This window comes from Grampus griseus, assembly GCF_964374135.1.
Source record: "Grampus griseus genome assembly, chromosome: 15".
Taxonomy (NCBI): domain Eukaryota; kingdom Metazoa; phylum Chordata; class Mammalia; order Artiodactyla; family Delphinidae; genus Grampus; species Grampus griseus.
Genome location: NC_139009.1, coordinates 24,848,139 through 24,871,861, shown reverse-complemented (window position 1 = coordinate 24,871,861; position 23,723 = coordinate 24,848,139). Strand labels below are relative to the sequence as shown.

The 23,723-nt window shown below is 37.8% G+C and overlaps 1 protein-coding gene across 3 annotated transcripts in view; it reads left to right on the top strand.

Moving 5' to 3' along the window:
• MEMO1 (mediator of cell motility 1) overlaps positions 1-23,723 on the top strand; it is a 129,511-nt gene that overhangs the window by 56,460 nt on the left and 49,328 nt on the right. For all 3 annotated transcript variants that reach the window (XM_082672575.1, XM_082672576.1, XM_082672574.1), the window contains one exon: positions 8,615-8,696. In XM_082672575.1, the coding sequence (XP_082528701.1) occupies positions 8,615-8,696 (82 nt within the window). The remainder of the gene's footprint in view (positions 1-8,614; positions 8,697-23,723) is intronic.

The following is a 23,723-nucleotide window of genomic DNA, read 5'->3' as shown; positions in this document are numbered from 1 at the left end:
TTTGTAGTATCGTCTGAAGTCAGGGAGTCTCATTCTTCCAGCTCTGTTTTTTTCCCTCAAGACTGCTTTGGCTATTTGGGATCTTTAGTGTCTCCATAGAAACTTTAAGATTTTTTGTTCTAGTTCTGTAAAAAATGCCATTGGTAATTTGATAGGGATTGCGTTGAATCTGTAGATTGCTTTGGGTAGTATAGTCATTTTCATAATATTCATCCTTCCAATCCAAGAACATGGCATATCTCTCCTTCTGTTTGTGTCATCTTTGATTTCTTTCACCAGTGCCTTACAGTTTTCTGAGTACAGGTCTTTTATCTCCTTAGGTAGGTTTATTCCTTTGTATTTTATTTTTTTTGTTGCAATCGTGAATAAGATTGTTTCTCCTTAATTTCTTTCTGATATTTTGTTGTTAGTGCATAGAAATGCAAGAGATTTCTGTGCATTAATTTTGTATCCTGCAACTTTACCAAATTCATTGATTAGCTCTAGTAGTTTTCTGGTGGCATCTTTTGGATTATCTATGTATAGTATCAAGGCATCTGCAAACAGTGACAGTTTTACTTCTTCTTTTCTGATTTGGATTCCTTTTATTTCTTTTTCTTCTCTGACTGCTGTGGCCAGGATTTCCAAAACTACGTTGAAGAATAGTGGCGAGAGTGGACATCCTTGTCTTCTTCCTGATCTTAGAGGAAATGCTTTCAGTTTTTCACCATTGAGAATGATGTTTGCTGTGGGTTTGTTGTATATGGCCTTTATTATGTTGAGGTAGTTTCCCTCTGTGCCCACTTTCTGGAGAGTTTTTATCATAAGTGGGTGTGGAATTTTGTCAAAAGCTTTTTCTGCATCTATTCAGATGATCATTTGGTTTTTATTCTTCGATTTGTTAATATGGTGTATCACATTGATTGATTTGCATATTTTGAAGAATCGTTGCATCCCTGGGATAAATCCCACTTGATCATGGTGTATGATCCTTTTAATCATACACCATGGTGTTGTTGGATTCTGTTTGCTAGTACTTCGTTCAGGATTTTTGCATCTATCTTCATCGGTGATATTGGTCTGTAATTTTCTTTCTTTGTATCATCTTTGTCCGGTTTGGGTATCAGGGTGATGGTGGCCTCGTAGAATGAGATTGGGAGTGTTCCATCCTCTGTGATATTTTGGAAGAGTTTGAGAAGGATGGGCATTAGCTCTTCTCTAAACGTTTGATAGAATTCACCTGTGAAGCCATCTGGTCCTGGACTTTTGTTTCTTGGAAGATTTTTTTTTTTTTTCATAATCACGATGATGCCTTTATTACTGCTTGGAAGATTTTTAATCACAGTTTCAATTTCATTACTTGTGATTGGTCTGTTCATATTTTCTATTTCTTCCTGCTTCAGTCTTGGAAGCTTATACCTTTCCAAGAATTTGTCCATTTCTTCCAAGTTGTCCATTTTATTGGCATACATTTGCTTGTAGTAGTCTCTTCGTATGCTTTGTACTTCTGCAGTGTCTGTTGTAACTTCTCGTTTTTCATTTCTAATTTTATTGATTTGAGTCTTCTCTCTCTTTTTCTTGATAAGTCTGGCTAAAGGTTTATCAATTTTGTTTATCTTCTCAAAGAACCAGGCTTTAGTTTTATTATCTTTGCTACTGCTTTGTTTCTATTTCATTTATTTTTGCTCTGATCTTTATGTTTTCTTTCCTTCTACTAACTTTGGGTTTTGTTTGTTCTTCTTTCTCTGGTTCCTTTAGGTGTAAGTTTAGATTGTTTGAGTTTTTTTTGTTTCTTGAGGTAGGATTTTATTGCTATAAACTTCCCTCTTCGAACTGCTTTTGCTGCATTGCATAGGTTTTGGATTGTCATGTTTTCATTGTCATTTGTCTCTAGGTATTTTTTGATTTTCTCCTTGATTTCTTCAGTGATCTCTTGGTTATTTAGTAACATTTTGTTTAGTCTCCATGTGTTTGTCTTTTTTACGTTTTTTCCTCTGTAGTTTATTTCTAATCTCATAGCATTGTGGTCGGAAAAGATGCTTGATATGATTTCAATTTTCTTAAATTTTCCAAGGCTTTATTTGTGACCCAAGCTGTGATCTATCCTGGAGAATGTTTTGTGCGCACTTGAGAAGAAAGTGTTATCTGCTGTTTTTGGATGGAATGTCCTATAAATATCAATTAAATCTATCTGGTCTGTTGTGTCATTTAAAGCTTGTGTTTCCTTATTAATTTTCTGTCTGGATGATCTGTTCACTGGTGTAAGTGAGGTGTTAAAGTCCCCCACTATTATTGTGTTACTGTCTATTTCCTCTTTTATAGCTGTTAGCAGTTGCCCTATGTATTGAGGTGGTCCTATGTTGGGTGAATATGTGTTTATAACTTACATCTTTTTCTTGGCTTGATCCCTTGATCATTATGTCATGTCTTTCCTTGTCTTTTGTTACATCCTTTAATTTAAAGTTTATTTTATCTGATATGAGTATTGCTACTCCAGCTTTCTTTTGATTTCCATTTGCATGGAATATCTTTCGCCATCCCCTCACTTTCAGTGTGTATGTGTCCGTAGGTCTGAAGTGGGTCTCTTGTAGACAGCATATATATGGGTCTTGTTTTTGTATCCATTCAGCCAGCCTGTGTCTTTTGGTTGGAGCATTTAATCCATTCACAGTTAAGGTGATTATCGATATGTATGTTCCTCTGACCATTTTCTTAATTGTTTTGGCTTTGTTTTTGTGGGTCCTTTTCTTCTCTTGTGTTTTATACTTAGAGAAGTTCCTTTAGCATTTGTTGTAGCTTTAGAGCTGGTTTGGTGCTGCTGAATTCTCTTAGCTTTTGCTTGTCTGTAAAGCTTTTGATTTCTCTGTTGAAACTGAATGAGATCCTTGCTGGGTAGGGTAATCTTGGTCGTAGGTTCTTCCCTATCATCACTTTAAATATATTATGCCACTCTCTTCTGGCTTGTAGAGTTTCTGCTGAGAAATCAGCTCCTAACGTTATGGGAGTTCCCTTATATGTTATTGATCATTTTTCCCTTGTTGCTTTCAATAATTTTTCTTTGTCTTTAATTTTCGTCAGTTTGATTACTATGTTTCTTGGCCTTTCTCCTTGGGTTTATCCTGCCTGGAACTCTCTGTGCGTTCTGGACATGGGTGGCTATTTCCTTTCCCATGTTAGGGAAGTTTTCGACTATAATCTCTTCAAATATTTTCTTGGGTCCTTTCTTTCTCTTCTCCTTCTGGGACCCCTATAATGTGAATATTGTTGAGTTTCATGTTGTTCCAGAGGTCTCTTAGGCTGTCTTCATTTCTTTTCATACTTTTTTCTTTATTCTGTTCCTTGCCAGTGATTTCCACCCTTCTGTTTTCCAGGTCACTTATCCGTTCTTCTGCCTCAGTTATTCTGCTATTGATTCCTTCTAGTGTATTTTCCATCTCAGTTATTGTATTGTTCTTCTCTGTTTGTTTGTTCTTTAATTCTTCTAGGTGTTTGTTCTTGAATTCTTCTAGGTCTTTCTTAAACATTTCTTGCATCTTCTCGATCTTTCCCTCCATTCTTTTTCAAGGTCCTGGATCATGTTCACTATCATTATTCTGAATTCTGTTTCTGGAAGGTTGCCTGTCTCCACTTCAATTAGTTGTTTTTCTGGGGTTTTATCTCGTTCTTCATCTGGTACATAGCCCTCTGCCTTTCATCTTGTCTGTCTTTCTGTGAATGTGGTTTTCGTTCCACAGGCTGCAGGATTGTAGTTCTTCTTCTCTACTTTCCTCTTTTTAAGGAACCTACTTCATGTTAGAAAGTATGGAATTTCCTAGAGGACAGTAATTATTCTTTACTATCCCTTGATTGACAAAATAGATGATTTTAAAAAGGTAAAAGAAGTTTCATTACCACTGTTAAATGAATATGTATTTCTTAATCTGTAATTGATAGATCTTACATTTATCTAGAGATTTATTTTATCTTTAGGTAAAACTTGTTATGCATATAGTTTTGTGGAGTCTTTGCGGTCCAAGTCCCTTTTTTGGTTGGCCACCGTTGATCTAGACTTGCTATTGGAGTGTGGTCTATAGGCCAGCAAACGTTGCTGTTACTTGCAGAGTATATTAGAAATGAAGGATCTCAGGCCCCACTCCAGACCTACAGAATCATAATTCGTATTTTTTTTTTTTTTTTTTTTTTTTTTTGCGGTACGCAAGCCTCTCACTGTTGTGGCCTCTGCCACTGCGGCATGTGGGATCTTCCTGCACTGGGGCACGAACCCATGTCCCCTGCATCAGCAGGCAGACTCTCAACCACTGCGCCACCAGGGAAGCCCCCCCATAGTTAGTATTTTAATGAGATCCTCAGGTGGTTCCATTGCACATTTTTTGAGAACAGTTTATAGAACACATGATTTTTTTCAGAGTCAGGAGGCTGTTGAATTTTTTTTCTCTCCGAAGAGGAATAGGAGGAGCAGACTAAAGAGAGTTAAAAATCAATTTGGCTTGCTTGATTACCGTATTTTAGAATGGTTCTGTTAATTAGTTGCATAGGAATTCCTGAAAATGTGTGTGTGTGTTTAGTATCTTTGTGGTTTTGTCACTATGCAAATAAACTTCTTTGTGAAATATTGTTTGATTTAATTGGGACTCAAACAGAAGTGTACTGACTTGCCTACAGCACATTATTTATTGTCTGTTTCTTAAGGAAATACCTTAGCATTGATCCTTTGGGAACCTACTTTTACTGTTTATCCAAAGGTGTACATGCCCATTTATTCCTCTCAGGGCAAGGTCACACAGCCATGAAGTAGTTTTGCTAGGATTTTTCCTTTTGATTGATTTTTTCCATTCATCAGTGTGCCTTCAAATTCATGATATTTGAGAAAGAAAGCACGCATTCTACATCACCTTCATGTATTAAGGATGCCATATTGCCAAGTATCAGCTTCTGTGGAAGAATGCAAATTTTTTTTTTATTTGACACTTTACAGATCAACAGTTAAGCAGCCATTTGTAATAAATAGATACACTCAGTTATCTTACTTAAAAATAATTGAGAAACTTGGAGTTTGACTTTTACCTTAGGATCCTTATGAAGAAACTGGTTATTTTACAGAAGGACTGTTAAGAAAGCTTGGTTTAGTGCTTAAAACCAGTGAAGTTGGTGGCAGTAGGGTTGCTGAATTGGGAGATGTTGTTTTCTTTGTTTTATTTCGTTTTAAATTTGTTTTGTAAACTTCCTGTGACATGGAAATACTTATTTTAAGTTAACATGAAATTTATTAGGAAGCTAAAATTTTAATTTACTTTGAAATTAGGAACCATTTTTCCTTGAATTAGTAATGAAATTATTTAATATAAGTTTTTTGGTAACTGTTCTTAAATCTAAGTTTTGAAAATAAAGTACATCATTTGATTGCTGAATCGGACCTTTTTTGTACTTTGGCAGTTTATAGATGGGCTAGCCATTTATAAACTTGACTTGTTTTTGTATATAGTCCTAAACACAGAATTTCCAAATCTGTAAATGCTTCATCTCAATGGCTATTTGGCAAGTACAAATTAGAAGAAACAAAGGGGTACAATTTCATACCCATATCAAATTGGCAAAAATGAAAAATTCTGACAGTATCAGATGTTGGTAAGGATGTAGGGAAATGGGAATTTTGAGCCATTGCTGATGTTGGAGAAATATAATTTAAACCAAAACCTCCTGCCATCTCAGAAAACTTCTCTTCAAAGGTAGAAGAGAAAGAAAATTTTATTTTTGACTAAGCATTAAGCTACAATACGATGCACGTCACCGGCTATCTGCTAACAGATTGCAAAGATGTGAAGAGTGCTCATCCTTTTATTTAGCTAAGCAGATAAAACCCATTATATGCATATTCTCAAGATAAATTATGAGTAGTGTTCAAGTAAGAGACTTGATAGAAACATTTGTCACACATAGTTCATCCTAAATTCACTTGGTAATTGAGGTGACCATATGTATTAGCTAATTGCTTTATCCAAAGGAAAACTAAACTTACATATTTTTATGACAGGAGGTAATTTTGCAACTTGGGGCTAGGTGGCCCTCTGAAGTTAGTTCCTACCCCACAGAAACTGGCAGAAAGGGGCACTATCTCCCTTGATTGTCACATTTCAAAGAGATGGCTTTTGGGTCCTTGAGAAAGATGGTCCTGAGTTGCTGATTAGAGGCTTATTTAGCTTTTTTTTTAATTTAAATTTTTAGAAAGTTTTTATTTTTAATAAATGTATTTATTTATTTATGGCTGCGTTGGGTCCTTGTTGCATCATGTGGGCTTTCTCCAGTTGCAGTGAGCAGGGGCCACTCATCATTGTGGTGCACGGACTTCTCACTGCGGTGGCTTCTCTTGTTGTGGAGCACCGGCTCTAGGCGCGTGGGCATCAGCAGTTGTGGCACGTGGACTCAGTAGTTGTGGCTCACGGGCTCAGTAGTTGTGACTTGTGGGCTCTAGAGCACAGGCTCAATAGTTGTGGCGCACAGGCTTAGTTGCTCCGTGGCATGTGGAATCTTCCCGGACCAGGGCTTGAACCTGTGTCCCCTGCATTGGCAGGCAGATTCTTAACCACTGTGCCACCAGGAAAGTCCCTTTAATTTTTTATTTATTTATTTTTTTGCTGTATGCGGACCTCTCACTGTTGTGGCCTCTCCCGTTGCAACGGAGCACAGGCTCCGGACGTGCAGGCTCAGCGGCCATGGCTCACGGGCCCAGCCGCTCCACGGCACGTGGGATCTTCCCGGACCGGGGCATGAACCCATGTCCCCTGCATCAGCAGGCGGACTCTCAACCACTGCACCACCAGGGAAGCCCCCCTTTAATTTTTATTTTAGTTTTTATTTTATTTTTAAAACAATTTTTGGGACTTCCCTGGCACATGGGCTTCTCATTGCGGTGGCTTCTCTTGTTGTGGAGCATGGGCTCTAGGCATGTGGGCTCAGTAGTTGTGACTCGCGGGCTCTAGAGCGTGGGCTCAGTAGTTGTGGCACACAGGCTTAGTTGCTCCGCGGCATATGGGATCTTCCCGGACCAGGGATTGAACCCGTGTCCCCTGCACTGGCAGGCAGATTCTTAACCACTGGACCACTAGGGAAGTCCAGTATTTTATTTCTTAATAAAAGAAGATCTTAATAAGATAGAATGTTAAGGTTTAATTAATTTGGGCTGTCAATCCATGAGTGTTTGTTATATTATTATCTAGGTTCTTTTGTAATGTTTGAATATTTTTTTATTAAAAGTTTAAAAAGAGAGAGCCAGAGAAAAAGGGGGCAGTAGTTGGGGGAAATCAATTTGCTAGTATTGCATATTTGCATGGTAATGATAATGATCTAGTAAAAAGGGAAAAGTTAGTGCGGGAGACAAGGACAGTTGTAAGAGCAGAGTCCTTGAGTATGAAAAACAAAGTGAGATCCAGTGCAGAAGTAATTTGTTTGGCTTTTGATAGGAGCAAGGACAATTTGTTGAAACAGTAGGGAAAGCAGAATAAATGGTGGGAAGAGGAAGTAGTTCTCTTCTGAATTTAGGGTGACTAACATTCAGGTTTGCTTGAGACTGGGAGGTTTCCCAGGATGCAGGACTTCCAGTGCTAAAACTGGCAAAGTCCTGAGCAACCAGGATGGTTGGTTATTCTGCTTGTTTTCCTTAACGAAATGAAAAGTTTGATCATCTGTTGGGAATGGGAATGGGAAGGGGATGATGGTTTAAGGTAAAAAGAGAAGCTATATGAAGTAACTATCTTAAAGATAGGTGAGCAAATTCACTAGGTTGTCGTGGTATGATTTCTGAGCTTTGTTTGCTAAGGATCTGCTGTAATTTATGAGTATAATTTCAAAGTTCATATGGTTGTGTTTCTTTACAGTCTCATTCAGCTGTTCAGATGGAGGTGCTTTGTTAAGTGGAAGGTTGGTTTTAACTATGATTTGACTACACTGGAGAAAGAGAGGAGCAAAGGAGGGAGGCCACAGGCAAGGGAGTGGTTACAGTGATGGATCATCAAATCTCAGGATGGGTATAAAAAGTGAAGAAGAGAGGATGAAGGACAGTTGGAAAAGTGACTCCAACAGATTTCTAGACGTGAACTGGAATGATAGGAAGTGAAGAGAGTGGGATGCTTGAAATTGAGATTTTTGAGGTGGTGTAGTTACACTGGTTATTGATATGGTGATGGGAATAGGGGGCTGGAGTGGATGGCAGGAGAGATCATTGAGTGTGGTAATGATCACTCCATGGATGTGATTTTAGTGATTAAGGCAGGTTTTGGTACTCTAAAATATATTCAGTTATTTTCTTTTCATATACTATATTTTTCTCTTTCTTGTTTCATTTTGTTTGATCATTGCCTCAAATTGTAGATTGTATTGTTCTTGAATGAAGATGGTTGTAAATAAATAAGTGGATGGATAAAAGCAAATTTTGTTGAATCAGTGCTTGTCTTTATCACATGGCTTGCTACTAGAAACTTTGTAGTTGGTTAAGTTTCAAACATTAACATCCAAAATGATGATCCACTGCCCATTAAGCTATTTTAGTTCCAAATAGGTTCAGTGAGGACTTTGTGTCATGTATGGTTATTAGTACTGTATTGCTTTGCTCACTCCTGTTTCTCTCTTTCTCTTTTTATAGGACCGCAACTGAATGCACAGCTAGAAGGTTGGCTTTCACAAGTACAGTCCACGAAAAGACCTGCTAGAGCCATTATTGCACCGTAAGTTTTAAGGGTCTTTACCCAGAATCTTTCATATGTTAATTATTAATAAAGAATGGGTATCTACGGATAGAATTAAAAATTAAAAATCAAATGCTGTGTTGAACTGAAGAAGTTATATTCACTAAATATCATGATTTCTGTGGCTTTCACTTTAACTCAAGGATAAAGGAATTGGCTACTTTATTTTCTCAGATGCAGAAATATCAAAATTTACTTTTGGTAGTAAAACTGACTTTTAAAACAAAGAGTTGTTTACATTAGATAAACTTGGTGATTTCAGTAGTATTTGGTACAGATGAATAAGTTCTGTTTTAAACATTGAAAAGATCTACTTTAATCACATAATTTTAAATTTATAATAAAAAATGGATTAAACATAAAATGGTGCAGTATGGAGTAGCAGCCAGATTTTTAGGGGAGGGGTAGATTTTTTTTTTTTTAATGAAGAAAATCTGTGACTATTTTGTCTATGTTAGAGGGCTTTTTGAGAACTACAGGCTAGCAAACATACAGTTAACTATGTGTCTGTGTATGATGTGAATTCAGTTAATTTTGATTTGGTAAATGTTGGAGTTTGTACTATTTCTGTCACAGCAGCATCTTTTATGTGACTTCTGTTGAGTTCAGGTTGGTACCTTGATAAATAGTAAATAGTAAAAATAATAGCAACCACTTACTAAACAATATGAGAATTAAATGAGTAAATACACATAAAAAGCTTACATTAATGTTTGGCACATAATAAGTATTCCATAAATGTTATGTATTTTTTGTGCCACACTTTGTTAAATACTCCATTTGTATGATCTAACTTCATCTCGTTTAAAAGATTCAGGAAGCTGACTATACTACTTACCAACTGTGACATATAAGTTATTTAATCTCTTGTGCCTTTGTCTCCTTGGTAAAATTGGAATAATAATATTACTTTCATATAGTTTTTCCAAAGATTAAGTGAGCCAATCTTTATAAAACTTTTAGCATAATGACTTGCTATTACTTATTTTGTTATTCAGCAAATATCTACCAGGCTAAATGCCAGATACTCTTCTTTGTGCTGCTCTTTGAATAAAACAAAATCACTACTCTCGTAGTGCTTGCCTTTTAGTATTTGGGGAAGACAGACAGTAAATAAATAATTATATTCTGTGTCAGGTGCTAAGAAAAATCAAGCAGATAAGAAGATTGAGAGTGACAGTATGGGTAGGGAGTTGCTAGTTTAGATAGGATAGTAAGAAAAGGTCTTCCTCATAAGGTAACAGTTGAGTCTAAATGATGTGAGAGAGAAGTTATGCAGATGCCCAGGGAAAAAGGGTTTCAGGTTGAGGACAAAGCAAGGACAAAGGCTCTGGGGCAGGATACGCTTAAAGGTGTTTGAGGAAAAGCAAGGCCAGTGTAGCTGGAGTGGCGTGTGTGTGGAGAAGAGTAGTGGATGAGGTAGGCTGCGGGGGCTAGATTGTAGGGAGGCTTTGTAGGAGAACATAAAAACTTTGGTTTTTGCTTCTTTTTTTTTTTTTTTGCGGTACGCGGGCCTCTACTGTTGCGGCCTCTCCCGTTGTGGGGCCCGCTCCGTGGCATGTGGGATCTTCCCGGACCAGGGCATGATCCCGTGTCCCCTGCATCGGCAGGCGGACTCTCAACCACTGCGCCACCAGGGAAGCCCCAAACTTTGGTTTTTATTCCAAGTGATATGGCAAGTAATGAGAAGTTTTGAGCAGCAAAGTGACATGATCTGACTTAGGTTTGAAAAGGATTATTCTTGCTGCTGTATGAACTTTCTGTTTTGTGGGGGCAAGGAGTCCAATTTCGGAGGCTTATTACTATAGTACAGAAAAGAGATGACATAATGCCTTTGGCTGGGAGCTAGAGGTGGAGGTGATGAGAAACTGTATATTCTGGGTATTTGGAAGGCAGGACCAATAAAATAGAAGAAGTCAAGGATGACTCTTAAGTTTGGGCTTGTGAAATTGGAAGGATGGAATTGGAGTTTATAGTAATTAAAGGAGAAAACAAGGGTGGAGGTGGGGAGTGGAATTTGAAGTGTTTATATAAAATCTAAATTTTATTCTGCCTGTGTTAATGTTGAGATACCTATTAGGTATCCAAGTGAGGCAGCTAGGTATATGAATCTGGAGTACAGGGAAGAAGGCCAAGGCTGTGTTGGCATATCACACTTAACACAGCTAAGTGTGTAACTTTAATCAGACATGATTGCCTCGGGAGTAAAATAGAGAAGAGGTTCAAAGACTAAGGCGTTAGGCAAGCCAGCTTAATTTAGAGGTCACGATGAAGATGAGTATTTGCAAAGGAGATTTTGAAGGAGGACCAGTGGGGAAGGAGGAAAACCAAGAGTGAGTGAAGTCTCTGGGAGGCAAAAGGATGAAAATGTGTCAGGGAGGAAAAGATGATCAGGTGTGTCAAATTCTGCCAAGAGGTCAAATAAGATGGATTGATAATTGGATACTATGGAGATTGCTGGTTATTTTAGTAAGAACAGTTTCTGTGGGGCGGTGGGGATGAAAGCACAGTTGGAGTGGGTTCAAGAAAGAATCAAGGAGGGAAATGAAGACAGTGAGTATAGATAGTTTTTTTGAGAAATTTTGCTATAAATCAAGGAAGTAGGGCAATGGGAATATGGTGTTGGGGAGAATTTTTATTGAAGGTGGGAGATATTAAAGTGTTTATAATGTTGATGTCATGATCTAGTAGAGAAAGAAAAATTGATGCAAGGATAGGTTGGGAAGTTTGTATAAGTGAGATCCTTGGTTGGGTGAGAAACAGTGGATTAGTAATCATCTCTTTATAACATCTCATGAGGTATGTTCTACTGTCATTCCCATTACTTTGCTGGTATTTGACTATTATGGTATACTACCTTCCTAGTTAAAACTTACTCTAAATGTGGGAGCTGAACTGAATCAACAGAATTAAAATGAGGTTAGTTATTCATGAAAAAGTAACTAGACTTGTTTGCTTCTTGTAGTTAGTTTTAAATTGAAATGTTTGGAAATGCCCTTGGAAATGAAATGTTTGAGTCTACGTTACAAATATATTAATTTGTAAAAGATTTCCAAGTTACCTTAGGTTTTAAAATGAATATTTGAAAATAGTTTTGGCTTTGGTGTGCATGCTTCTGCTATATAGTGACTTTGTAGTTATGTTTATGTATATATAGGCAATTTCTACTTTGTTAATATGTGAAAACTTTAAATATAGTCAAGTTCATCTTATTATATTTTCCTTTCTAGAGTTACCTGGTTTTTTTTTTGCGGTAAGCGGGCCTCTCACTGTTGTGGCTTCTCCCGCTGTGGAGCACAGGCTCTGGATGCTCAGCGGCCATGGCTCACGGGCCCAGCCGCTCCGCGGCATGTGGGATCTTCCCAGACCGGGGCATGAACCCGTGTCCCCTGCATTGGCAGGCGGACTCTCAACCACTGCGCCACCAGGGAAGCCCTCCTTTTTTTTTTTAAGGTAGAAAAGCAACAACAAATATTTTCTTGTTATATAGGCACAAAAGTGTCTTTGTAAGAACGAGCTTATATAGTAATTAGACAACTTAAAATTTTAAGATTTCTACTTTTATTTCAAATCAAAAACATACTTTTAAAATTTTATAAATTCTAGCTCTCTGGGACCACCTTTTCTTAGATTTTGCCTTCATAGGAATAAATCATATGAGGGCAACCTTAAAAAAACAAACTCAGAACCTAGATAGCACACTTTTGAAAATGTTTAAACAGTTTGCTTATTTTTATATGGATGTAGATTAAATAGAATAATGTCATTTATTGTTGACGTTATTAAAAGATTAAATATTGACCCATAAACCAACTGTTGATCAATTTTAATGAATTCTAATCTATATAACATAACCAGGCACATTTGGGAGAGGGATTCAAAAGAATTTAATTTGACTAAAAAATATCCTTTGGTTGCATTTGGAACTATCTTACTTATATTGAGGCACAGGAGACAGTATGTGGCCCTGGGATATATATTGAAATGATCTCATGAACTAGGAGTTGCAGAAGCCTTCTTACCATGACTGCCAGTTTACCTTGATGCCAAAATTGTTGTTTATCTTGCAGTATTCAGCAATAACTCAGCAACCCTTAGAATGGAGCTGTACAGGTATACATCACTTAAGAAACATCTTATTGAATATAAAAAAATAAGCAGATAATTGTGGAAGGGGCTTAATTTACATGATGAAATTATTTTTTACTGTCAAGCACAGACAATGAATATTGAAGGCCATACATTTAAAGCAGAATTTGATTTCTTAGTAGTTAACCAAGTAGGAATAGTATGGAATAAAGGATACTTTCACTTTTCGTTGCGTACCTTTTATTACGGTTTGACTTTTTTTTACTGCGTACATTATACCTTTAGTATAAAAACCTGTTTGAAAAATTTAAAAACTAAGAAACATTTATATAGAAGACCAGGTTGTATATAGTGAAGCATACCTGTAGAGCTCTACCAGTACATGTCATGAGACAATCTTCATAAATTATCTAGTTAACTTAAGTTACTGGAGATTTGCAGTCCTTGTTAATGTTAACAAACAATCTTCTAAACAGTCTCATAGTGCGTTCTGTGTTGTGTTGTGTGCTTGTTTGGCTTGGTTTTGGTTTTGTCTCACTTCCTTTCACATAGTGAAAGCAGATGTGCCCTGTGTGAATGATAGGCCAGAAGACAGGCTCCTTGCATTAGCATAGAGTTCGAGCTAAATCTGGTAGAAACCATCAAGACTTTCCCAGTCTTGTTAATAGTAAGAAGGACTGGTAGGTTATTCATGGCAATATCTCAAATCATATATACTCTAGCAGTAAAAAAAAAAAACCCTCAATATGTAACATTGTGGTTAGTTTATTCTTACTTGACTTTTTAGCTCATAATATTGTTTGCTTAATGTTTGTGAGATTCCATTTGTAAAAATAAAATATTCTAAATAATGACTGTTTTACCTGAATATTTCTTGGATATAATCATTTGCTGATTTTTTTATCGAAGTAGGAATCTTTAGGGCCATTGAGCATTGCCTGTGAAGGAAAAGAATAAAAGGCTACGAGCAGCAAAATAAAACTGAGGTGGAGGTTGCTGCTTCTGGAAACTGTTTGGGGCCAGTTGTCATTCAGGTTGATCCTGTACGTTTACAGGTGTTTTTAAATTTAGTTTCTAGGTTTGTAGATCATATCTTAACTTAAGGTTGCAAACTTTGCTTATTGCTGGAGGAGATCTCATTTCATCTGGTCCAGTCTTCTCATTTCATCTAGGGCAGTCTTTTATTTTGCATTTTTCCTGCTATTCAGTAGAATTAGGACTACGGAAATCTGACTTTGTTGAATTCAAGTAAGTGTTTATTATTCCCTATATCCACTTTGATGAAAAGCCTCTCATAGAATGTTTAGTAGACTCTTGGCATTCATAGTTGATATAAGTGAAAGTCCATGTGATGTCGTGATTAGTAATTTTCCTGAGGTAGGAATTTAAATTATACCACACTGCAAGGTTGCTGTATGGGAAACTGTCACTTAACTAGTGAATGATTGTGGACAGTGTGACCTTGCATCCTCATTTAATTGCAGCTCTCTGAGGGGCAGAGAAATTCTGGTAGGTTAGGAGCTGAAGCTGCTGATGCAAAGGATCTGCTGTGTAGGTGTAAAGGGAGAAGCAAAAGTATGTTAAAAGAAAGATCGGTTTTTAGAGGTATGGTTTTAGCCTAATGAAAAATTATAGATATAATAATATATATATAATATATAATAATAGTATAATTTTGTATTTATTTTCATGAGAAGTTACATTGAGAATCAGAGTTACCTGTAACACCTAGCAGGGATGACTTTGTATTAAAGGTTTTAAGAACTCTGGAAAGACTGACTTAGACACACACACTTTTATGATGCATATTCAAATATCTGTAGAGCTCAAATTTTCATTGCTTTTCTGGCTGTTATGCAGAACGACTAAAGAAAAAAACGTAGCCGTTCCCTTAGCGAAGCCTCCTTTATTGTGAGTGATTCCTTACTGGAACCTGTTGCCACATACATGTAGAGTTATAGATTCTGTTAGCAAGAGAAGGGGGTAGGAACAGGATTAATGGTGAGAGTTGATGATTATTACTCTGGCTTTATTCATTACCATATATCTGGGCCAGGGTAAAGGACAGTATTACAAATTCTCTTCTTTGAATGTGACCTTGATCCTTTCATGAAGTAGAGTGAGTTCCTCACTATGGGATAAGTGAGTATGGGGTATATATACTTAATGATCAAAAAATAGATACACTGCAGTGTATTCTCTATCTAAGAATCTCCCTGTCCTTGGGAGATGGGTTCAAGATGGCGGGGTAGAAGGATGTGTGCTCACTCCCTCTTGCAAGAGCACAGGAATCACAACTAACTGCTGAACAGTCATCGACAGGAAGACGCTGGAACTCACCAAAAAAGATACCCCACATCCAAAGACAAAGGAGAAGCCACAATGAGACAGTAGGAGGGGCGCAATCACAATAAAATCAAATCCCATAACTGCTGAGTGGATGACTCACAAACTGGAGAACACTTATACCACAGAAGTCCACCCACTGGAGTGAAGGTTCTGACCCCCAGGTCAGGCTACCTAACCTGGGGGTCTGGCAATGGGAGGAGGAATTCCTAGAGACTCAGACTTTGAAGGCTAGTGGGATTTAATTGCAGGGCTTTGACAGGACTGGGGGAAGCAGAGACTCCACTCTTGGAGGGCACACACAAAGTAGTGTGCGTATCAGGACCCAGGGGGAAGGAGCAGTGACCCCATAGGAGACTGAACCAGACCTACCTGCTAGTGTTGGAGGGTTTCCTGAAGAGGCAGGGGGCAGCTGTGGCTCACCGCGGGGACAAGGACACTGGCAGCAGAAGTTCTGGGAAGTATTCCTTGGTGTAAGGCCTCCCAGAGTTCACCATTAGCCCCACCAAGAGCCTGTTGGCTCCAGTGCTGGGTCGCCTCAGGCCAAACAACCAACAGGGAGGAAACTCAGCCCCACCCATCAGCAGACAAGCAGACAAGCATTAAAGTTTTACTGAGCTCTGCCCACCAGAGCAACACCCAGCTCTACCCACCACCAGTCCCTCCCATCAGGAAGCTTGCACAACTGCTTACATAGCCTTATCCAAGGGCAGACAACAGAAGCAAGAAGAACTGTAATCCTGCAGCCTGTGGAATGAAAACCACATTCACAGAAAGATAGACAAAATGAAAAGGCAGAGGACTATGTACCAGATGAAGAAACAAGATAAAACTCCAGAAGAACAACTAACTGAAGTGGAGATAGGCAACCTTACAGAAAAAGAATTCAGAATAATGATAGTGAAGATGATCCAGGACTTTGGAAAAAGAATGGAGGCAAAGATGGAGAAGATGCAAGAAATGTTTAACAAAGACCTAGAAGATTTAAACAGAGGTGAACAATATAATAACTGAAGTGAAAAATACACTAGAAGGAATCAATAGCAGAATAACTGAGGCAGAAGAACGGATAAGTGACCTGGAAGACAGAATGGTGGAAATCACTGCCACAGGACAGAATAAAGAAAAAAGAATGAAAAGCAATGAAGAAAGCCTAAGGGACCTCTGGGACAACATTAAACATACCAACATTTGCATTATAGGGGTCCCAGAAGGAGAAGAGAGAGAGAAAGGACCCGAGAAAATATTTGAAGAGATTATAGTCGAAAACTTTCCTAACTTGGGAAAGGAAATAGCCACCCATGTCCAGGAAGCACAGAGAGTTCCAGTTGGGATAAACCCAAGGGGAAGCACGCTGAGACACATAGTAATCAAATTGTAAAAATTAAAGACAAAGAAAAATTATTGAAAGCAACAAGGGAAGAACAACACATAACATAAAAGGGAATTCCCATAAGGGTAACAACTGATTTCTCAGCAGAAACTCTGCAAGCCAGAAGGGAGTAGCATGATATATTTAAAGTGATGAAAGGGAAGAACCTAAAACCAAGATTACTCTACCCAGCAAGGATCTCATTCTTTTTTTTTTTGTGGTACGCGGGCCTCTCACTGCTGCAGCCTCTCCCATTGTGGAGCACAGGCTCCGGACGCGCAGGCCCAGCAGCCATGGCTCACAGGCCCAGCTGCTCCACGGCACGTTGGGATACTCCCGGATTGGGGCACGAATGCGTGTCCCCTGCATTGGCAGGTGGACTCTCAACCACTGCGCCACTAGGGAAGCCCTCTCATTCAGTTTTGACACAGAAATCAAAAGCTTTACAGACAAGCAAAAGCTAAGAGAATTCAGCAGCACCAAACAAGCTCTACAACAAATGCTAAAGGAACTTCTCTAAGTGGGAAACACAAGAGAAGAAAAGGACCTACAAAAACAAAACCAAAACAATTAAGAAAATGGTCATAGGAACATACATATCAATAATTACCTTAAATGTGAATGGATTAAATGCTCCAACCAAAAGACACAGTCTGGCTGAATGGATACAAAAACAAGACCCATATATATGCTGTCTATAAGAGACCCACTTCAGACATAGGGACACATGCAGACTGAAAGTGAGGGGATGGTGAAAGATATTCCATGCAAATGGAAATCAAAAGAAAGCTGGAGTAGCAATACTCATATCAGATAAAATAAACTTAAAGAATGTTACAAGAGACAAGGAAGGACACAACATAATGATCAAGGGATCAATCCAAGAAGGTATAACTGTTATAAATATATATTCACCCAACATAGGACCACCTCAATACATAAGGCAACTGCTAACAGCTATAAATGAGGAAATAGACAGTAACACAATAACAGTGGGGGACTTTAACACCTCACTTACACCAGTGAACAGATCATCCAGACAGAAATATAATAAGGAAACACAAGCTTTAAATGACACAACAGACCAGATAGATTTAATTGATATTTAAAAGACATTCCATCCAAAAACAGCAGATGACACTTTCTTCTCAAGTGCACACAGAACATTCTCCAGGATAGATCACATCTTGGATCACAAATAAAGCCATGGAAAATTTAAGAAAATTGAAATCATATCGAGATCTTTTCTGACCACACGCTATGAGATTAGAAATATATTACAGGGAAAAAAACGTAAAAAAGACAAACACATGGAGGCTAAACAAAATGTTACTAAATAACCAAGAGATCACTGACGAAATCAAGGAGAAAATAAAAAAATTCCTAGAGACAAATGATAATGAAAACATGACAATCCAAAACCTATGGGATGCAGCAAAACAGTTCGAAGAGGGAAGTTTATAGCAATACAATCCTACCTCAAGACACAACAAAATCTCAAATAAACAATTAACCTTACACCTAAAGGAACTAGAGAAAGAAGAACAAACAAAACCCAAAGTTAGTAGAAGGAAAGAAAACATAAAGATCAGAGCAAAAATAAATGAAATGGAAACAAAGCAGTAGCAAAGATAATAAAACTAAAGCCTGGTTCTTTGAGAAGATAAACAAAATTAATAAACCTTTAGCCAGACTCATCAAGAAAAAGAGGGAGAGGACTCAAATCAATAAAATTAGAAATGAAAAACGAGAAGTTACAACAGACACTGCAGAAATACAAAGCATCCTAAGAGATTACTACAAGCAAATGTAAGCCAATAAAATGGAGAACTTGGAAGAAATGGACAAATTCTTAGAAAGGTATAACCTTCCAAGACTGAAGCAGGAAGAAACAGAAAATATGAACAGACCAATCACAAGTAATGAAATTGAAACTGTGATTAAAAATCTTCCAAGAAACAAAAGTCCAGGACCAGATGGCTTCACAGGTGAATTCTATCAAACGTTTAGAGAAGAGCTAATGCCCATCCTTCTCAAACTCTTCCAAAATATCGCAGAGGATGGAACACTCCCAATCTCATTCTACGAGGCCACCATCACCCTGATACCCAAACCGGACAAAGGTGATACAAAGAAAGAAAATTACAGACCAATATCACCGATGAAGTTAGATGCAAAAATCCTGAACGAAGTACTAGCAAACAGAATCCAACAACACCATGGTGTATGATTAAAAGGATCATACACCATGATCAAGTGGGATTTACCCCAGGGATGCAACGATTCTTCAATATACGCAAATCAATCAATGTGATACACCATATTAACAAATCGAAGAATAAAAACCAAACGATCATTTGAATAGATGTAGAAAAAGCTTTTGACAAAATTCCACACCCATTTATGATAAAAACTCCAGAAAGTGGGCATAGTGGGAACCTACCTCAACATAATAAAGGCCATATACAACAAACCCACAGCAAACATCATTCTCAATGGTGAAAAACTGAAAGCATTTCCTCTAAGATCAGGAAGAAGACAAGGATGTCCACTCTCGCCACTATTCTTCAACGTAGTTTTGGAAATCCTAGCCGCGGCAGAGAAGAAAAAGAAATAAAAGGAATCCAAATCAGGAAAGAAGAAGTAGAACTGTCATTTTTTGCAGATGCCTTGATACTATACATAGATAATCCAAAAGATGCCACCAGAAAACTTCTAGAGCTAATTAATGAATTTGGTAAAGTTGCAGGATACAAAATTAATGCACAGAAATCTCTTGCATTTCTATGCACTAACAACAAAATATCAGAAAGAAATTAAGGAGAAACAATCTCATTCACCATTGCAACAAAAATAATAAAATACAAGGGAATAAACCTACCTAAGGAGGTAAAAGAACTGTACTCAGAAAGCTATAAGACACTGGTGAAAGAAATCAAAGATGACACAAACAGGAGGAGAGATATGCCACGTTCTTGGATTGGAAGGATGAATATTATGAAAATGACTATACTACCCAAAGCAATCTACAGATTCAATGCAATCCCTATCAAATTACCAATGGCATTTTTTACAGAACTAGAACAAAAAATCTTAAAGTTTCTATGGAGACACCAAAGATCCCAAATAGCCAAAGCAGTCTTGACGGGAAAAAAGGGAGCTGGAAGAATGAGACTCCCTGACTTCAGACTATACTACAAAGCTACAGTAATCAAGACAGTATGGTACTGGCACAACAACAGAAATATAGATCAATGGAACAGGATAGAAAGCCCAGAGATAAACCCACGCACCTATGGTCAAATAATGTATGACAAAGGAGGCAAGAGTATACAATGGAGAAAAGATAGCTTGTTTAGTAAGTGGTGCTAGGAAAACTGGACAGCTACCTATAAAGGAGTGAAATTAGAACACTGTCTAACACCATACACAAAAATAAACTCAAAATAGATTAGAGACCTAAGACCGGACACTGTAAAACTCTTAGAGGAAAACATAGGAAGAACACTCTTTGACATAAATCACAGCAAGATATTTTTTGATCCACCACCTAGAATAATGGAAATAAAAACAAACATATGAGACCTAATGAAACTTAAAATCTTTTGCAAAGCAAAGGAAACTATAAACAAGACGAAAAGACAACGCTCAGAGTGGGAGAAAATATTTGCAAACAAATCAACGGACAAAGGATTAATCTTAAAAATATATAAACATCTCATGCAGCTCAATATTAAAAAAATGAACAACCCAATCCCAAAATGGGCAGAAGACCTAAATAGACATATCTCCATAGAAGACATACAGATGACCAAGAGACACATGAAAAGCTGCTCAACATCACTAATTATTAGAGAAATGGAAATCAAAACTACAGTGAGGTATCACCTCACACTGGTTAGAATGGGCATCCCTCAGAAAATCTACAAACAACAAATGCCGGAGAGGCTGTGGAGAAGAGGGAACCCTCTTGCACTGTTGGTGGGTATGTAAGTTGATACAGCCACTATGGAGAACAGTATGGAGGGTCCTTAAAAAAGTAAAAATAGAATTACCATATGACCCAGCAATCCCACTACTGGGCATATACCCAGAGAAAACCATAATTCTAAAAGACACATGCACCCCAATGTTCATTGCAGCACTGTTTACAATAACCAAGTCATTGGGAGCAACCTAAATGCGTATCGACAGCCGAATTGATAAAGAAGATGTGGCACATATATACAATGGAATATTACTCAGCCATATAAAGGAACAAAATTGGGTCATTTGTAGAAACGTGGATGGACCTAGAGTCTGTCATACAGAGTGAAGTCAGAAAGAGAAAAAGAAATATAGTATATTAATGCATATTTGTGGAATATAGAAAAATGGTATAGATGAACTGGTTTGCAAGGCAGAAATAGAGACAGAGATGTAGAGAACAGATGTATGGAAACCATGGGTGGAAAGCGGGGGTGGGGTGGTGGTGGTGGTGGGATGAATTGGGAGATTGGGGTTGACATATATACACTGAGATGTATAAAATAGATAGCTAATAAGAACCTGCTGTATAAAATAAATAAATAAAATTTTAAAAAAGATAAAAGAATCTTCCTTTCCTTTTGCCACTATGTTGTCTTTAGGTCAAGGAAACTTAAACCTTCAGCTTCAAAAAGGACTGAAACCATGAAATCTAAGTTCTTATTATGAAACAAGTTTACCTTAGTTAATCGTGTTTTCGAAACTATCATCCTTCCTTGTAGTCTTACAGGATATATGATTCTTTAAGTATTCTTCCAGTTGTTAGGCTTGTTGCTTTTCCTACTCCATGGACTCCTTCCCTTCTTCCTTGAACTATGTAAAGGTCTCTTAACGGTGCGTAAGAATGGGTTCTGGAGCTTTACTGCCTGGCTTTATATCCTGGAGTGCCATTTACTATCTGTATGACCTTGAGCAAGTTTCTTAACCTTTCTGCTTCAGTTTTTTCATCTATCAAATGAGAAGAATAATAATTCCTATCTCATAGAGTTGTTAGGATTAAAAGTAATGCTTTGAGTTACGTAGAAGAGTGCCTGAGATGCAGTAAGCACTCAATTATCACCATCATCATAACTGTCCTCTTCTTCCTCCTACTTGGTCACTAAGATATGTCACTGTTTCTTTCTAGACCCTAGAGCATTGATTTTTCATTTCCCACTGACACTGACACCATTCTAGACCTAGACCGTGATATTACTACCTCACGCCACAGTTTCCAAGAGAGCTTCATGTAACTCATCTTGCCTCTAACACGTCCTTTGTGCTTGTGTTTTTCAGTACATGATAACAGTTTCATATTATCACTCCCTGTTCCAAGAGCACACAGCAGTTTTTCAGTAACTTGTTTTATCAAGCCCAGACTCTTCTGTCTGACTCTGGCTTAACATTACTCTCTTGTTCCATTCAGGCCAATTTCATATTTTCTCATTTACATCATACACTTGGACATTTGCTCATGTTTTTCCTTCAGGCTTTATTCCCTTCATGCCCTTACCCTTCTACTTACTATTTCTTTCCTGCCTATACTTCAAGAATCTAACGTTTCTAAGAAGGCTTTCTGGCATTTAAGAACTGAGCTTGGGTAGGAACAGCATTGGTAAAACTGGGAGAGACTTAGAGTACAAAGACAGGTTGATTTAGAGATCGGAGTATAGATTGGGGTTCAGGGCCTTTAAATTCAAGAAGAGTAAGGATTGAGAAGTGGAGGGATGTGAAGTGAGGGACAACTGAGAGCAAAGCAGTGTTGAAAATCTGAATGTCCTTCAGGTTTGTGACAGACCAGGGAGGATCCAGATGGATCAGATGGTTTTTAAGGTCTGCATGGCCAGGCAAGATAGTGCATATCTGAACTGACAGGAGCCAGTGATGTTCAGATGAGGAACAGGTATTAAGTATCTGAAGTAGTTGGTATTGGTGTCTTGGGGACTGGAAGATTGGGGACATAACCGGTTAAAATAGAGCCCCTGGTTAGCCTAGAATATCAAGATCAGTGCAGGGTGACAGCAAAACTGAATCTGCTGAGCCACAGAACAACTTATATTACCTTCTGGCTAAGATTAGAACTGGGTTGTGAGAATATTGCTATATTCAGGCAACTTGATAGGCTCCCTTGACAGAGGTGTAAGGATGGAGTGACTACCATTAATCTGACCAATAAAGCCTCAGTGATTTCAGTGTGCTTAGCATATGTCCCATATTACTTTACTCCTAATTAAGGACGCTACTATCTTGTATGGTTGTGATTGACTTATGTGAATCTCTTTTTCTGTGTCTATATCAGATGAGTATCATTTTTGTGTTTTTTTTTTTTGCGTTACGCGGGCCTCTCACTGTTGTGGCCTCTCCAGTTGCGGAGCACAGGCTCCGGACGTGCAGGCTCAGCGGCCATGGCTCACGGGCCCAGCCGCTCCGCGGCATGTGGGATTTTCCTGGACCGGGGCAAGAACTCGTGTCCCCTACATCGGCAGGCGGACTCTCAACCACTGCGCCACCAGGGAAGCCCTCATTTTTAAAATAGAGCTTTACTGGGGTATGATTAACATTCAGCTGCATATAAAGTATGCAGTTTGATAAGTTTGAAATATGTATACACCTGTGAAATCATTACCACGATTAAGATAATGAACATATTCTTCATCTTCAGAAGTTTCCTTGTGCCCTTCTTTCCCTCTCTGCCCTTCTCCCACCCTCCCACATCCACTGATTTACTTTCTGTCACTATAGATTAGTTCTTATTTTCTAGAATTATTTATTTTTATTTTTAATTGAAGAAGAGTTGATTTACAGTGTTGTGCCAGTCTCTCCTGTACAACAAGTGACTCAGTTTTATACATACATATTCTTTTAAAAAAATTTTTATTGTAGAAGTATTTAAATGGAATCATATAGTATGAACTCTTTTTTGTCTGGCTTCTCTCACTCAGCATATTTATTTTTTTACCATAATTATTTTGAGTGTGTCAATAGTTCATTCCTTTCTATTGCTGAAGAGTTATTTCATTGTATGGATATACTTCAATTTGTTTATCCATTCACCTTTTGAGGGACGTTTGGCTGTTTCCGTTTTTGGCTCTTGCAAATAAAAATGGGATGAACATTTGTGTACAAATCTTTGTGTGCACATAATGCTTAAATATATATATATATATATATATATATATATTTAGGAGTGGAAT